General features: G+C 35.9%; 1 protein-coding gene across 4 annotated transcripts in view; it reads left to right on the top strand.

Annotated features, from left to right (window-relative positions):
* WASHC3 (WASH complex subunit 3) overlaps nucleotides 1-18,356 on the top strand; it is a 57,611-nt gene that overhangs the window by 25,610 nt on the left and 13,645 nt on the right. For all 4 annotated transcript variants that reach the window (XR_012482814.1, XR_012482813.1, XM_074271399.1 and 1 more), the window contains exon 6: nucleotides 17,542-17,606. Coding sequence is in view for 2 of the 4 variants with exons in the window: in XM_074271399.1 (XP_074127500.1) it covers nucleotides 17,542-17,606 (65 nt within the window). In the remaining 2 variants the exon portion in view is untranslated. The remainder of the gene's footprint in view (nucleotides 1-17,541; nucleotides 17,607-18,356) is intronic.

The following is an 18,356-nucleotide window of genomic DNA, read 5'->3' as shown; positions in this document are numbered from 1 at the left end:
AAGGAGATTCCCTTAATGCTGTCACTGTTCCCAGGCCTAGATTTCCAGTTGAATGAAACCACTTACTGGGAGTGGTCCTGAGCCAATTTTCAGCTCAATAGAGATGCATAGAAATATCAAGTCTAGATCTCCAGTTAAATGAGACCATTTAAGTTCAGGCTCAGTAGAAGTGGTCCTGGACTCAATTCAATAGAGGGACAGCTAGTCCCACCAAGATAACAGAATGAAAGCATTTAACTTGATTCTTTGAGATGGGGCTATAATAGAGGAATATTTCTCTCCCCCCCCCCCACGGGCAGGACAGTTTCAGGGTTCCCCTCTCAAAGGTACCTTGTGAAGAAAGGATAGCAATAGATGAAATGAAAGTGGTCATTGGTGACTCATTGCTGAGGAGTCTTGAACAAACTTTCAGCCTGACATTAGAGTTCATTGTCTTGGATGTGATGGAACACCTCCCACTTCCTTTGGTTCACAAAGGATATCATCAAAAGGAAGCCAGTTTGCTAACATTGTAAGGTTTCTGAGTAAGAAATTGAAGACAAAGATGACAGACCTTTAGGGAAGTGCAGAATATACTTATTAAGGTATAGAAAATGTAATTGCCTAGAGTCCAGTAGAGTTGACCAAGAAGCTTCTAAACTGAAAATGAAGGCGTAAGATAGGTTTGTCAGCAGCCACATACCATAGAGGGATTCAGCATGTACAACATAGGAAGAATAGAAAAAGAAATGACCTGCCTGTGATTCAGAGGTAAAAGTATCCAAAAATAGAATCAGGAGGAAGCCCAGGCCTCATGTATCTATAACACAGGAATACAAATTATGGTAAATTAACCTGAAAAACTAGAAAATGCAGAAAGGCAAATTTAGCCATAAAGCTGTAGCTAAGACTAGTGTGTTGAAACTCGTGGCTAAAAGATGGTACAGAAGGACTGCTCTTATTCAAAAAGAACAGAATTGATCAGAGAGGTGATGGAGGTGATAAAAAGCTGGCTCCCAAAGACCTTATTTTAAACCTGTGTGCCCTTGGACAAATGAACTCTCTAATTATAAACTGCAAAGAAGACATTCATCTGTATTGTCTTTATCATTTGTGTCATCTGAGAGACCCTTACACCAATGAACCTGCAAGTCCAGGCCCTACTCCCAACCCAAGTGAGGAAATTCCAGAACCTTGAAGTGGGGAAAAATTTTAAACTAAAACCAACTAATTAAGAAAGGCCATTGACTTTAGTTAATATTTCTAATTGATCATCCTTCTATGACTTTTAGTGGCATAGGACACAATTACAATTACCCTTTGATCCCATAATGCAGCAGATCTGTTGTAAGAATCCCACTTTGGTCAGAAGATTTTAAGATGGCATGAGTAGCCTTGAGGAATAATGATAGAAACTATGAAAAATTTTTGTTAACTTAATTTTAATTTAATAATAACAGGGATTTTCTTTAATATACACTTGTCTTCATTACCTTAATGTGTTCACCTATTTCAAAGCATCTGGAGCAGTAGTCCTCAAACTTTTTAAATAGGGGGCCAGTTCACTGTCCCTCAGACGGTTGGAGGGCCGGACTGTAGTAAAAACAAAACTTCACACTCTGTCTCTGCCCCTCAGCCCATTTGCCATAACCCAGTGGGCCACATCTGGCCCGTGGGGCCATAGTTTGAGAACCCCTGATCTAGAGATTTCTAAATCCAAAAACTGTAACATGCTATATAAATATGAAATGTTCTTGTTTTATTTTAAATGGATTTTCCTAGCAAGTTCTCAGGATGTTTTTTAATTTCACAGAATCTCTGTAGTAGATCACTTAAGAATTGTAATTTCTTATGGCTTGGGTTTCTTGTGCATATAAGTGAAAAGAATGATGAAAATCTGATACCTTTAAATAGCTTTTTCTTATACCCATTTTACAGAGGTTAATTTCCAGCTATATTCAGTCACATTTGTGGCTGCCATTTGAATACTGTCCAAGGTGTGTCCTCGAAAGTTAAGCACTCCAAAAAAAGGGGGGGGGGAAGGGGAGGTGAACAGGTAGGTGGCTAGATACGTTCCTAACTGTGTGACCCTAGGCAAGTCACTTAACCTCAAATGTCTCAGCAAAAAAAAAAAATATCTGCCTTCCAGATGCAGATATCTATTACACATAGTTTGACAGTGAACAGCTCAGAGTTTTAGGAATCTTGGACCTTTTAATGCTCATCTTACCCATTTATTTTTTCTTACATTAATGGTGAATTTTAGAAACATTCAGGTTCTCATCTTAAATAGAAGCACATCTCTTAGCAATTAAATTGCTAAGACTATGAATTTTGTTTTATTTTTATCTCATACCTAGAATGAATTAATGATTGTTAGAAGAAGGGAGAATTGGGAAGAAGACATTAGGGTGGGAAGGAGAGTAAAATCAAGAGTAGAATCATGGCTGGGGCAGATGATACTAAGAGATGGCTCTCAGGAGCTTTCTCTGTCTTCATTTGTTTGAATCTAAAACTAATGCCCTGTGGATAGGATAGAATTTTGCTATATTTTATTTTTTTTTCACTATAAAAAAAAAGCTCTTTTTTAAAAGGCATTTATGCAATATTTAAGAGTTAATTGTCCTTTAATAGATAAACTCTTAAGAGTAGTTGTACATTAATTAGGTCAAGATTATTGTTTTTCATTTTATTTTAAACAAAGTACTTTCAATCTATGAAAAAATATTTATGATTTTTTTGGTTTATAGAATTCAAGAGGACCCAAAAATTTTTTTTTATATTACAAAAAATAGTCACATACCAGCAACATGGTATGAGAAATACCAGTCCCTACTAAAGCTACAGAAGAATTTCAAGGTACTTCTCTCTAAAATTCTTTGCTTTCATAATATAATATATTAGCTTATCTGATAAGGAGATTAAGTAAACATTCATAGAAAAATTTGTTATAGAACAATGATAGATTTTAGAAGGGGAATGGAAAGAAGGGTAGAAGGGGAGATTGTATTTCCCTGTTTCACCCAGGCTACAGATATACGGCTACTCCCAGGTTGATGCCATTGGTCCCTTTCTGCCCTGGACCACTTTGCCTCTGCTTAGGCAGCCTAGTGGAGTTGGCACTTAGCATATTGATGATGCATTTAGTGTAGATACCTGAATAGCTTAAGCCAGGCTTCAGTTCAGAACTCCCAAGCTCAAGTGATCTACTGCAGTGTGCTTTCTAGAGCCTCCACACTGGAGTACCAAAATATACCATCCGGACTGGCTCTCTGGAGGATCTTGGGACCAGCCCACGTCCTTGGTTTTAGTGAAGGAGTGAAGAAGGCGGGTAAGACAACCCATGAGGATTGTCAAAGATGGAGTCCTTTATTTCAAGTCCTCTCAGCCCCTAAATACCTTAGTAGGATTACATCACTACAGCACACTGAGCATGTGCCAACTCCATAGCACACCACCCAAGTGCTAACTATAAGCACCCTGCTGTTGATATGTAAATGCCTCTTTACAGTAAGTGTCCCTTGCTTCAAGTAGAACACATGTGGTCACACCCTCCTTGCCTTCTCTGGAATGGTGAGAACACTAAAGGGAAATGGGGAGCCAAACCACACATTGTCAGCAGATTCCCTCTGGGCTGAAGGGTCTTATACCTCACCCAAAGTTTCCTTACTATCTGTGACCCACTACAATCTACCACTCACCCATCCCCAGCAATGATTATAGGTATGAGCCCCCTCTCTCAGCACTTAAAAATAATTTTTAAAACACAAACTATTAAATATATATATATATATGTATATATATATATACATATATATATATATATATATATATATATATATATATATATATATATATACACACATACATACACACACCTACACACAATGAGAAGTGAATGTACTGATATATTTTTATATATCCAAAGCACTCAATGTTTTCTTAAGAATAAAACTAAGTAAGCATAAGAGAACATATGTTTCTGAAATAATTAACATTTTTGTATCAATGATATTAATAAAGGTAATGGGTTAAGGGAAAGGACAGTGAATATTATATGTATGTATTCAGACAAGTTTTGGCAGAAATATTCCTCATGCTGTAACTTCTTTCTTAGTTTGTGTATCTTTGGGTGGGGGAGGAGATTGCCAAGCTTTAACACAATTTATTTCAACTTCTTTATGAGCTAACTTTAGACTTTTTTTTTTTTTAAGCAGTTTAGATGATGGCCTTTGAGCAGGAGAGTGGTGTAAAAAGTAGTTTTTAAATTTCACTTTGATTTACTCTGAATATCATAAAAAGTCACAACTAGCAATGAGAATAGGATTTGACAGAAAAAGATAACTCTAATTACACACCTTTTGCATTTGCCCCTTTAAAAAAAAATTCTCAGTTGCCATTCTTTTGTTGGTAGCATCAGTACAAAGTTGTGCTCTCATAGCTACTAAGGAGTCCCTTTGAAGTTGTACCATAATGTTCTTTTTTTAAAAATAGAGTTAAATGACATATTCTGGGTTTTTTTTTTTTCTTTTAACAACTATACTCTTGTTTAGTAGTTCTCAAACTTTTAATCTAACTCCCTTCTGATTTCTTTCCCTTGATCTTGCCCTTGCTTAAGAAAAAGCAAACACATGGAATTTTTATCTTGAGGATAAGGTGATAACGTCTTTATTTGTATTCACCCATATCAGAAATACTAGGTGCACAGTATTAGATAAAGTGCCTGGCTCATTGGAGCTCCTCATTAAAAGTTCCCTTAAATTACTTTTTTTTTTTTTTTAATCAGCAAAAATGTACCTTGTCTTTCTCTCCCCATCCCCTTCATGTCCTCCCTTTAGAAAGAAAAAAGCATAACCTTCATTGCAAATATATATAGTAACACATGAGAAACACATTAACTATTCCAAAAAAAAAAAAAAAAAAAAAAGACTTCAGTCTGCATTCTGAGGCTTTCAGTTCTGGAGGATGTTTCATCATGAGTTCTCTGGAGTGATAGTCATTGTTTTGATCAGAATTCCTAAGTCTTTTAAAGTTATTTGTTCTTAACAATATTGTTGTCATTGTATAAATTATTCTCATGATTCTGCAAACTTCACTCTATAGCAGTTCATACACATCTTCCCAGCTTTCACTTAAACTTAAACTATCTCCATCATTTCTTACACCACAATAGTATTCTATCACATGTATATACCATAATTTATTCATCTATTTCCCAATTCGTGGACATCTCCTTAATTTCCAATTCTTTATCACCACAAAAAAAAAAAAAAAAAAAAAAAACCTGCTATGAACATTTTTGTTAATCCTTAAGGCTTGTTTTGCTTATAACTAATCCCTTCAATAATCTACCCTCTCTTTCATTCTTACCTTTCCCTTTACTTCTTGCTTCCCTGTTGAGTGACATATATTTCTGTACATGTATTTGTGTATTCTTCTTTGACCAGTTCAAATGACTGTATTTCAGTTATGATAACTTTTCATCTATCACTTTGTCATTGTCTATATGGACTTCTGCTAATATACCATAATTATAGAAGATAATTTTCTCAATCCTCTTTCTACCTTTCTCTCTTCTTCCCTTCCTTTTCCATTCTTCATTTAAGATCATTGATATCGGACCCACTAAATCCACTCAGACTTTCTCTGTGATCCTTGATGAAGGCTTCTGAAGGAAAACATTATTTTCTCCCTTATTTGAATGTTTATTCTTATTTAGTTCTTTGTGATCACTCATTCACCTTTTTTTTATTCGTTTCTCTTACTCCCGTAGTTGTATTTTTAACCTTCTACAATGGCTTGGATCTTTTCATCAGGAATGTTTCTATTTCATAAGGCACATTTTTTTTTCCCCTCCTGTATACTCACTTTTTCTGGATAATATATTCTATATCCTTTGCCACCTGGAATATTGTGTGCCAAACTTTCTGCTCCTTTATAGTGGTGGTTGCTCAATCACACAGGATCTTTGTGAAGTCCAGGCTAGCTCCCTGGAGGCCTCAGGATCAGCCAGAGTCAGGATAAGTAAAAGTCCTTGGCCTTTAGGGGGAGAAGTGAAAGAAGCAGCCAAACTGCCACAGGCTTACCAAAGATGGATCCTTGATTCTCGAGTCCAGTCACCAACTTCTCTCCTCTTCATCCTGCTGTAAAGTCAGTCTGGCCTCTGTCCCTCACCCCTCTGATCCTTACCTACAATTATCTTAATATCAAACATTGAGTCAGCATCAACTGTGAGAAGAGCCATTTATCCAAACATATGCTAACATAGTCATTGTTTCATATCCAAAAGGTAATTAGCCTTAAGTGCTCTGTTGTCTGATTCAGGCATACCTTTTTCAGAATTTCAGCCCTCTACAGATCCTGACAATGGTTTCCTGGGACTTAAAAACCTTTCTGATTGGTTGCACTATTATTTCTTTGACCTGGAAGTTCTGGGTTTGGGTTATTATGTTTCTGAAAGTTTTCATTTTCAGATTTCTTTTAAGACATGACCAGTGGATTCTTTCTGTCTTTGCCCTTTAGTTCTAAGAAATATGAGCTCTTTTCTTTAACGATCTCTTGAAATAACATGTTTTAAGCTCTTTTTCTACTCATAGCTTTCAGGTAGTCTAATGCTTTCTTAAGTTATTTTGTTTTCCAGAACAGTTATTTGACTAGGAGATACCTTCCACTTTCCCAACTCCAGTCTTTTGACATTGTTTTAATCCAGGGTGCCCCAAAGTCTTAGCATAATTTTAAGTTTATACCAGGAACGGAAAAGGCAACTCATTAAAGCTGCACTAAGACTTTTGGACAATTTCTCTCTCTCTTTTTTTCCCCTTCATGGAGTCTTTGGCTACTTTTTGGAACATTCTAATTTTCAAGGAGTTTGCTGCTTGGGCAAAGGTTTGTACCTCTTGTGCCAGCCTGTTAATTCCTCTTTCCAATTTTTTCTTCCATGACTCACATTTCTTTTCCAATTTTTTCCTCTAGCGCTATCATTTCATTTATAAAAACATTTTAGCTCTTTTTTTTTTAAGTCCTGCTTTAGCTCTTCCAGAAGTTCAAGTTGAACTTGTGCCTAAGCTCTGTTTTTCTTTGAGGCCCTTGCTTATAGATATTTTGGAGTCATTCTCTTCTTCTGGATTATGTCTTAAAATGTTGCTGTCACCATAATAGCTTTTTTATTGTGGGATTATTTTTTTTTTGTTTGCTTATTTTTCCAGCCTACTCCCTAACTTAAGACTATGTTAAGGCCAGATTTCATGTACTTCTGAAGAAAATGTCTGGATTGGTCTTGCTACTGCTCTCTTAGGGTATTAAGTGTTCTACTATTCTCAGGGACAATTCAGACTAGGGACTTGAAAGTTTTCAATATTCTCAAAGTGATTTGATCCAGGGTAGTTTCTGGTTGCTTCCTGCACTCTGCAGATTCTGAACCCAACTTTGGGTCCGATCAGCACACCTGTAGATTTAACTGTCTTATGTTGGACTCATCCACTCTTAGCAGAAAGCTCTGTTGATTCAGAGTGACCCTCTGGTCTGGGAGTTTTGCCTTGATTCTGTCCCTGGAGGAGGCTGGAAGGTAGAACTGAAACCTTGCTCAGCTTCAGGGGTCCTGACCACACAGCTGCGGCTTGCTTCTGTCATTTCTCAGTATTCAGCTTAGATCCTGCAACTGCTTTTCATCTGAAATGTCCTCCTTCTCCTCACACGCCTGTGATCCAGAAGGATGAAATGAATAGCTGAGCTGCCAGGTTGACATTCTTCCTGTACCTTGCACAAAGTTAGGAAAATTACCCATGCCTATGCATATGGGAGCACTTCTTGTATTTGTGCTCTGAAATGCTCGGGTCTGTTCTGGCTTGATCCCATCCATCCTTTCCCTAACCTCTGTAGACTCCTTTTTCTCCCTGTTACCAGCATGGACTAGAAATGATTCACAGTGATTTTTTTTTTCCCCCTTGGACTTCCTAATCAGGACTTAAATCTGATATATTTTCTAGATCTGTATGAAGGAGTTGAGGGTATTGGGAAAGAGCTCGGTTGCATGTTTTTCTGCTACTCCACTATATTGATCATACCTTTAAATATTTTCTTAACAATGAGTCTATCACATGGCTCTCTTCAATAGTGAGATGATTCAAACCAATTCCAATTGTTCAGTAATGAAGTAACCCAGAGAGAGAACTATGAGAAATGAATGTGGACCACAATATAGCATTTCCATTCTTTCTGTTATTGTTTGCTTGCATTCTTGTTTTACTTCTCAGGCTTTTTCCTTTCTTTCTAGAGCTGATCTTTCTTGTGCAGCAAGATAACTGAATAAATATGTATACATATATTGGATTTGATATATACATTAACATATTCAACATGTATTGGATTACCTGCCATCTAAGGGAGAAGGGAGGGGGAAGGAGGGAAAAATTTGGAATAGAAGGTTTTACAAAGGTCAATGTTTTGGGGTTTTTTAAAGTTTCTTTTTTTTTTTTTTTAATTTTTTATTATAGCTTTTTATTTACAAAACATATGCATAGGTAATTTTTCAGCATTGACAATTGCAAAACCTTTTGTTCCAACTTTTTCCCTCCTTTCCCCCACCCCCCTCCCCCAGATGGCATATGTTACATATGTTAAAGTATAAATTAAATACAATATATGTATGCATGTCCAAACAGTTATTTTGCTGTACAAGAAGAATCGGACTTTGAAATAATGTACAATTAGCCTGTGAAGGAAATCCAAACAGGTGGACAAAAACAGAGGGATTAGGAATTTTATGTAGTGGTTCATAGTCATCTCTCAGAGTTCTTTCGCTGGGTGTAGCTGGTTCAATTCATTACTGCTCTATAGGAACTGATTTGTTCATCTCATTGTTGAAGATGGCCACGTCCATCAGAATTGATCATCATATTGTATTGTTGTTGAAGTATATAATGATCTCTTGGTTCTGCTCATTTCATTCAGCATCAGTTCATGTAAGTCTCTCCAGGCCTTTCTGAAATCCTCCTGTTGGTCATTTCTTACAGAACAATAATATTCCATAATATTCATATACCACAATTTATTCAGCCATTCTCCAATTGATGGGCATCCACTCAGTTTACAGTTTCTGGCCACTACAAAGAGGGCTGCCACAGACATTCTGCAAAGGTCAATGTTGAAAAATTACCCATGCATATGCTTTTTATATAAAAAGTTATAATTAATAAAAAAAACAGTAACAATAATGAGTCTATCAGTTTGTCAGAGGTTCAGGTTAAGAGGAAGTGGTGATAGGAGGAACAATCAAAGGAAAATAGGTTTCAAATAGTGAATTCAGGAGCCCTGATAGTGAAGATATTCCCATCTATTCCTTCTCCCCCCCCCCCCCACTCCCATCTGGTGTGAACCCATTTTCTCTAGCCAGGATTCTTGTTACTAGAAAATTTCATGACATGGTGCGCAGACAGCCACAATGAAGTATAAGCCAGTTTGTCTTGATTGAACCACATCAACAAAAGATATGTTTAAAGATCTTCATTAACAATTTCCTTTTCTTGTAGTAATCTAACAGAAATTATTATGTTAAAGGAAAGATGCTTGTTAAAGTAATTATAGTTTTTGAGATACAATGTTTTTGATTGATGTGAGGTCAATGTCACCAATTGAGAAGTTGCCCATGACTATCATAAGCTGCCCAAATCTTAATACCTCCCTGTTCTTGTTTTAATGCTTTCAGGTGCTCATATCAAGTAGAATTTAATGAGTAACATTTTATATGATTTAGTGATAGATGCTTACTTTTCTTGGTTGCTTTTTTCCTACCTGATAATATTGGCCTGCTATTAACTCCATTGTGCAGAGAATATGTATGGATGATGCAATAAATTCATTTTCCATATGGGTCAGCAAGCTGTTCTCTATCCCATGACCATAGCTGCATCTTTCTCCAGGTAGTTGTCCATAAAAGGGCCCACTGCTTACCAAAGGCTTGGAGTGAGAGAATCGAAATATTCTTTGAAAAGCAATTCAAAGTGAATGGTGTGCTGTGGAATAGGATTACCTTCCGAAGAGAACAATTGTGCATTCATCATAGTTCTTACTACAGAACTGTGTGGTGTTTCTTTCAGATCCTTTCAAAGAGTAAGATATAGGAACAGGTCCTTACCTGTTGGACAAGTGAACCCTTCTTTAAAGAAAACCTGATATGAGAAGCACAGAATTTACACAATGTCTAATTCAGTGGGAGAGTATTTTCATCACAAAAGAATCTCCACAAAGTTCCATTAAATAATCAACTCCCTCAAAGTGTCCAAAATCAGTTTACAACACTTTAATCTATATACAGCTTTTCAGGAACAATTTTTTTTAAAACTATAAGGAATGCTGTAAGAAAGAAACAAAACAAAATTGTGCTTTTTCAAAAATGCAGTCTTCTTATTTACCAGGCCATAATTCATACGTCTTATAAGGGAGAAAAATTGTCTTCAACAGGCCCAAGCCCATTTTCTTCAAGTAATAACTACTTCTATAGCATATTAAGGTTTGCTGATCAGTTTTCAGGCAGTTTGTTTCAGGCAGTTTTCAGGCTTCTCATAATATTGTGAGGTAAATAGTTTAAACATTATTTGTACCCATTTTACAGATGAGGAACAAATGCATAAAAATGATTTATCCAAGAACCCGCAGAATCTGAACTTGGCCTTTTGTTCCAGTGTGTTATATTTTTTCCGGTGTACTACACTCCCTCAAATCAAATACTGAGAACTTGCCTATGGGCTGAGGGCTGTGTCTTTTTGTCCAAATTTTAACACTTGAAGGTTTGTGCAATGTGTACTTTTCTACATTTTTGTGCAATGTGTACTTTACCCTAAAAATTGAACCACAAAATAAAACTGTCACAGTAATCATTCAAGTTGCCAGGTTACATATATTCTGCACTGAACTTTTTAGTTCACATTATTTCTTGATATTTTTCCATTTGTTTAGATCTGACTTTATGTGTGTGAAAAGTGTTTGTTGTTTTGCTCATATAGTTTCTGCTTTCTCTTGGCAGATAGATTCCCAAATGTTTTATCTATCAACAGTTATTTTAAATGGAATTTCTCTATGTATCTCTTGCTGTTGGATTTTGTTAATGATGTATAAAAGTGCTGACGATTTATGTGGATTTATTTTGTATCCTGAAACTTTGCTAAAGTTGTGGATTACTTCTAATAGTTTTTTTAGTTGATTCTCTTGGGTTCCCTAAGTATACCACCATATCATCTGTAAAGAGTGATAATTTGGTTTCCTCATTACCTACTCTAATTCCTTTAATCTCTTTTTCTTCTCTTATTGCCGAGGCTAGCATTTCTAATACAATATTGAATAGTAATGGTGATAGTGGGCAACCTTGTTTCATCCCTGATCTTACTGGGAATGATTCCAGTTTATCCCTATTACATGACATTATTATTTTTTTAATTTTATAATTATAAAATTTTTTGACAGTATATATGTATGAGTAATTTTTTTTATAACATTATCCCTTGTATTCATTTTTCCAAATTTTCCCCGCCCTTCTTCTGCTCCCTCCCCTAGATGACAGGTAATCCCATACATTTTACATGTGTTACAATATAACCTAGATACAATATATGTGTGTAAATACCATTTTCTTGTTGCACATTAAGTATTAGCTTCCGATGGTATAAGTAACCTGGGTAGATAGACAGTGCTAACAATTTACATTCACTTCCCAGTGTTCCTTCTCTGGGTGTAGTTATTTCTGTCCATCATTGATCAACTGGAAGTGAGTTGGATCTTCTTTATGTTGAAGATATCCACTTCCATCAGAATACCTCTTCATACAGCATTGAAGTGTACAGCGATCTATTGGTTCTGTTCATTTCACTCAGCATCAGTTGATGTAAGTCTCTCCAAGCCTCTCTGTATTCCTCCTGCTGGTCATTTCTTACAGAGCAGTAATATTCCATAACCTTCATATACCATAATTTACCCAACCATTCTCCAATTGATGGGCATCCATTCAACTTCCATCAACTGGTCTATTTCTTAGCCAATACCAAATGGTTTTGGTGACTGCTGCTATATAATATAGCTTTAGATCAGGTACGCCTAGACCACCTTCATCTGACTTTTTTTTTTCATTAATTCCCTTGAAATTCTCGACCTTTTATTCTTCCATATGAATTTTGTTATTATTTTTTCTAGGTCATTAAAATAGTTTCTTGGGAGTCTGATTGGTATAGCACTAAATAAATAGATTAGTTTGGGGAGTATTTTCATCTTTATTATATTCACTCGGCCTATCCATGAGCACTGAATGTCTTTCCAATTATTTAAATCTGACTTTATTTTTGTGGCAAGTGTTTTGTAATTTTGCTCATATAATTCCTGACTTTTCTTTGGTAGATGGATTCCCAAATATTTTATACTCTCGACATTTGTTTGGAATGGAATTTCTCTTTGTATCTCTTGCTGTAACATTTTGTTGGTGATGTATAAAAATGCTGAGGATTTATGTAGATTTATTTTGTATCCAGCAACTTTGTTAAAGTTGTGGATTATTTCTAATAACTTTTTATTAGAATCTCTGAGGTTTTCTAAGTATGCCATCATATCATCTGCAAAGAGTGACAGTTTGATTTCCTCATTACCTACTCTTATTCCTTTAATCTCTTTCTCTACTCTTATTGCCGAGGCTAGCATTTCTAATACAATATTGAATAGTAATGGTGATAATGGGCAACCTTGTTTCATTCCTGATCTTATTGGGAATGATTCCAGTTTATCCCTGTTACATGACATTATTTCTTAAAAGAGTTCAGAATAAAAGCAAACTTCTCATGTATTAGCTGAGCCTAGTACTTCAGTTCTTGGTCTTTAAAATTATTTGGTTAGACTGCTAATCTGGTATCAGTTTTTGTTCTGCAAAAATAAGCTCACAATAATAGACTGACCAGTTTCATGGTTACTTGGCCCTCACCTTTGCATTTCATCACACATATTTGATGATGTTGAGAATATAGCAAATGCTTTAGAGATTCTCATTAAAGCTTTCCAATCCCCATGAAGTAGATCCTACACATATTTATCCCATTTTATAGATGAGAAAACAGGCTGAGATTTAGGCATTTGTTTTTGATCATATAATTAGTAAAAGTGTCACAGATTAGTGAACAGATCACCGATCCTGTAGGTAAGAGGACCTGAGTTCAGATATTTAACCACTGTGTAAGCCTGGGCAAGTCACTTTAATCTCAATTACCTTGCAAAAAAAAAGTGTCAGATATTTAAATAATAAAGAATGGAACATCCGAAGACTATTTGCCATATTATGTTAGCAAAGGAATAAATAGCATATTAAATCAGTAGGTAGAATTTGAAAATCTCCACAAACCCATCTTTTATCGGTACCCAAACCCTATTGTTCTAAATTCTAAGTTTTTCACCTATACATGAATGTAATTTTTAAAGTTAGATCAAGCCATTGAGAACTGAACTATTTAGGAGCCTGCCCTTGGTTCAATTGCAGCAACTACTCTGTTATAAGTTTCCCCTTTTCCTCCATACTCTGATGTTAGTTTCAAGTCAAATATCTGAGTCTTTGGTATTAGACAAATAATAGGTTGATCATGATGGGTAAATTTTTTGTTGTTGTTGTTCAATCATATGTCAGTCACATCTGACTCTTCATGGCCTCATTTAGAGTTTTCTTGGCAAAGATCCCAGAATGGTTTGCCGTTTCCTTCTCCAGCTTGTTTTACAGATGAGGAAACTGAGGCAGATAGGGTTAAGTGACTTACCCAGAGTCACATAGCTAGTAAGTGAAGTAAAATTTGGACTTGGGGAGGTGAGTCTTCTGACTTCAGGCCCAGCACATTATACTCTATGGTGCCACCTCACTGCCCTGAGACTAATATTTACTTGTTATTTAAACATCACTCTTCTAGATAACTAACTTAGAAAACTGTGTCTGAGTGGTTTGTGTCTGAAGAGTATTTTATTTTGAAGCTTTAAACTTTTTATCCAGCCAACGAAAGTTGTCAAACTAGCTTGTGCCAGCATATCATGATTTGGTCAATAAAGGATTTCCTTTCTATTATGTAGAATATTTTATATAAAAATCTTCAGTCTTGATGAAAAGCTACTACAACATTTCATAATACTCAGGCACCATCTCACTATGACTAGATTGTTAGCATGTATAGAACCAGAACAAAAGATAAGTCAGGACAGCCGTAATTACTCAATAACCTTTATGCTTTATAAGCATAGAACTTATGTTCTAGCATCAGGATATAGTGCTGAGTTCCCAGCGCCCTCAAAAGATGGGCTGCAAAATCCTGCCCATCAATTTAGCAAGCTGTTTCTTCTTTTGTTAACATAATAGGGTAAATAGTCTTCAGATTTTCCATTCTTTATTTGTTAATTAAATTGTTGTCATTTAAGTTCACAAATCTAGAAGAAAAATCACAAAATGTACTGCATGCTTGAGTTAAAAAAATCAACTACATGAAGAGAGAGAAGGAGAAGCATGGTTAGACAATAGGTCCTGGGCACAAGACCCAGGGGTTGCAGAAGACGGTCTTAATTCAACATGAGTTACCAATGTGACATGACTGCCAGAATAATTGCCAATTTCTTAAATTGCATTAAGAGGGGCATTTTGTGCACACTAAAAGAGCTGATCCTCCCACTGCACTCTACTCTGGTCCCACCACATCTGAAGTATGTGTTCAGTTCTGGGCACTGCATTTGAAGGAGACATTGCCAAGCTCAAGTACGCCCATTCGTGCATGGTAAGGGCAAGGAGACCATGCCATAGGAAGAACAACTGAGGGAACTTTCAGATGTTTGGCCTGGAGGAGGGAGTAGCAGGCTTCCAAGTATCTGGAGGGTTATTGTGTGCTGGAAGGGTTGGCCCTGGGCAGCAAGACCAGTACTAATGGGTAGAAGTTGCTCCAAATAAAAAAACATTTCCTAACAATTAAGAGTTGTTTTGAAGTGGAATGGGCAGCCTTCAGAAGATGCCCTGTATCAGATTGCTTGCTATCTTGGGGAGAGGGGAAGTAAGAGAGGAAGAAGAAAAAATTTGAAACACAAAATGAAAGTCAAAAAATATCTTTATATGTGTTTGAAAAAATAAAATACTATTGAGGGGGGAAAAAGATGCCCTTTTTGCTAGTCTTTAAGCAGTGGTTAGATCATCATTCATTGGTGCTGATTGAAATACTTATAATCCCTTTCAAGTCTGTGATTTTGCTTTTTTCTGTGTGGTGATACTGTGAAAAAAACAATTTCTCTCTATCTTAAAGCAGATAAAAGTCCTACAAAATTTCCCCTCTAATACTACTCTGAGGTTAAACTTTTAGGAAAACTTCAACAGAGTGTAAAGGGATTTAGCAGGGTACTTCCTATTAACATTTAATAACAAATCACCGTATGTCTTGGCAAATTTGAAACTCCCAAACAAAAGTTTTTGTGATGCAATAAAGCACTTATATTTAACTCTTGATGCTGCAATCATAATCTCAGTAGCCTGGCTTCTTTATACAATTTCTCCAGTGACGCAAGTGCAGATGGGATTTTCTGGAACATCGGCCCTATGGCTGCCTTCTCTCCCCCTCTTTACTTACCTTGGAACTGCTACAGTTGTTCCATGCCAAAAAAAATCCCACAGCTCGGTATACTTGTGTTTTGAGGTCTCTCCTGTCCTCCTTAGGCCACCAGTAGCTCCGTCCTTTGGAAATCAGAAATGGGACTCTTTTCTTTTAGGTATTTAGCAAGCCAGGTAGTGTTTTTCAACCTCTGAAGCAGAATAAGGCACAAGAACAAATTTTCTGGGCAACATTAGTGACAGTTCAAAATGTCCTTTCAAAAGGCAGATAATCCATAGGTATTCTTATGGATTGTACATTATGTCAAAGTGGCAATCATAATGAAGTCCCTAGCATAAAAGCTTAAAAAAGTGGCTTATTTGGTTGGATTTTTTCTCCTATAACCATGACTATATCAGATTTGGACCAAATTCTTCCGTCATCCAAACACATCTCTACTGAACTGGCTTTTCACCATTTTTGGGAAACATGTTAATATAAGGTGCTTATGAATCCAAGCTCCTTAATCTGTCAATCCGTATCTCTCCTTTCATTCTCTTTGCCATGTTTTAGGAAACATTCTTTCCCTTTTTCTCCTTCCCCCTCCCTTTCTGTTTTCTTGGACTTGTACCTTGTTTGTATAACCTTTCCAGTGATAGTCTGTGGAATATGCTAAAGTCAAGTTAATGCTAGCAATTGGATTTGTAGAAAGCCCTTCTCTCATCAGGCCAAGGTTAAAGATGCTGAGAGGTCTCTTTTTCAAAATATGGCATTAACTTACAGTTCCTCTGTAAGCTCTCCAGTATTCCTACTAATACATTTCAAAATTAAGTTTGGCATTTTCAAGGTGCCAGAGACCAAGTGCTTTCATTCACAGAATAGCTGTGTGATGGCCAGTGACCTTGGTGCACTGTTGATACCATCCCTCAAGTAATCTACTGTCCCCTATTGATCATGGATCATTAAAATCACAGTGATGCATCTTTAACCCACATCAGATTGTTTACTGTCTGGAGGAAGGGGAGGAAAAGAAAGAGGAGGAAAAATTGAAACACAGGATTTTGCAAAGGTGACATTGAAAACTATCTTTGCATGTATTTGGGAAAATAAAATCCTATTTAAAAAATAAATTATTTTTTAAAATCACAGTGATAAACCTAAGCATTAGTAGTTAGAAGTTGGTAATGATCCAGGTTCTTTGTCATCAGGACTAAAATTGAAGTGACAATATAAAACATCCTCAGCAGACAGCTTTTTTATTTCTTCTTGACTTAGATTTCTTTTGAACTCATTGTGGAAAAGCAGAGCTCAGTGGATAGAAAGCAAGGCTTAGAGTTCAGAAAAACAGTTCGAGTAAGTCTGACACTTACTGGTTCTATGACCCTAAGCAAGTCACTTTCCTCCTCCAATATCCTAAACACTGAAGTCCGCATTAGTAAATCAGGTTCCTTATTGAAACTCCCTATGTAGATAAAATCACAAGTCTAGTTAAAAGAAAAAATAAACAGAAAAATCACTTTTAATGATTATCCACCTGGACATTTTCAATTTCAGTTCAAGTCAACATTTGGTACTCTGTGATTTAATAAGGTGAATTGTTCATCCAACAGTGGCTTCAGGAAGAACCCAAACTTTATAAGAACAAGGTGGAAAATGAGTCATAAATATCTCAGAAGGCATTTAATTACAAAAGAGTGCTTAATTTTTTTAGAATTTTGATTCTTTTTGGCAGGCTAACCAAATGGAGCTCTTCTCAAAATTAGATTTTTAAATGTATTTAAAAATATAGGATTACAAATCAATTGTATTGAAATATAGTTATTATAATTTTTTTTTAAAAAGGTATTTCATGGTTCCCCTAGTTTTATATAGTTTATTTTTAACAAAGAGTAGACCTGCAGGTCACATATGGAGTGGGTAGCTAAAGTGAGGTATAAATTATATAAATAGACATTTCTGATATTTTTATTCTCTCCATGTTTCTTTGGTTCAGGGTGTTCCTGTAATGGCAATAAGAAACAAAATGATATCTGAAGGATTGGACCCAGATCTTCTTGAGTAAGTAATTCTTCCTATACAATGCTAATTAGATCGTTATTTACGAAGTAAATTTATCATAGGCAATGAAAAGTGTTTCATTTCTTTGTTGGTTGTTATGGATAAAGAAGCTTCTTTTATAAATTGTCCCTTGTGGTTTTGTAGGACAAGTTAAATAATTGGTTAAACCAATTTTGATCATCTAGAGAAGAATTTTAGGAATTTCCTTGATAAATATAGCTGTCGACAGCCAATGGATTTTCCAAAGATAAAACACATGAAGGAGAAGGTAGTGTAGAAGAGGAAGCTATTTTTTTTTCCTCAGCTTCCTTTCTTTTAATCTTTGTAATATTTAGAAATGTCTTATTGAAAACCTTAGAGTGCAGAAAATGTGAATTTTACCAAATCTTTGGTCGAACGAAATTAAGAAATAATAGGGTTGGTTTTATTGGGTCTCCAAAACAGTGATTAACAAACAGAAACCAGGTATTAGTTTGTATGGATTTTATAAAACATATGTATTTGTTTGTAGAGATGTGAAAATGTGTGGTTTAAAAATTTTAATAAGATTCTCTTCTAGTCAGCCAGTCAAACGCTTAATGAGTGCCCACTATGTACCAGGCATTGTACTAAGCACTAGGGATATTAAGAAAGATAAAGGACAGTCCCTACCCTCATAGAGTCTGTTCTGTTCAAAGGAATCTGGCAGCTTCTCATCCTTAGGCCTGTATAACTCATTGGCCACTTCAGAGCTGCTCTGAATTCTTTTTT

Source organism: Sminthopsis crassicaudata, chromosome 5 (genome assembly GCF_048593235.1).
Source record: "Sminthopsis crassicaudata isolate SCR6 chromosome 5, ASM4859323v1, whole genome shotgun sequence".
NCBI lineage: Eukaryota > Metazoa > Chordata > Mammalia > Dasyuromorphia > Dasyuridae > Sminthopsis > Sminthopsis crassicaudata.
This window is presented reverse-complemented; position numbering and strand designations above follow the sequence as displayed.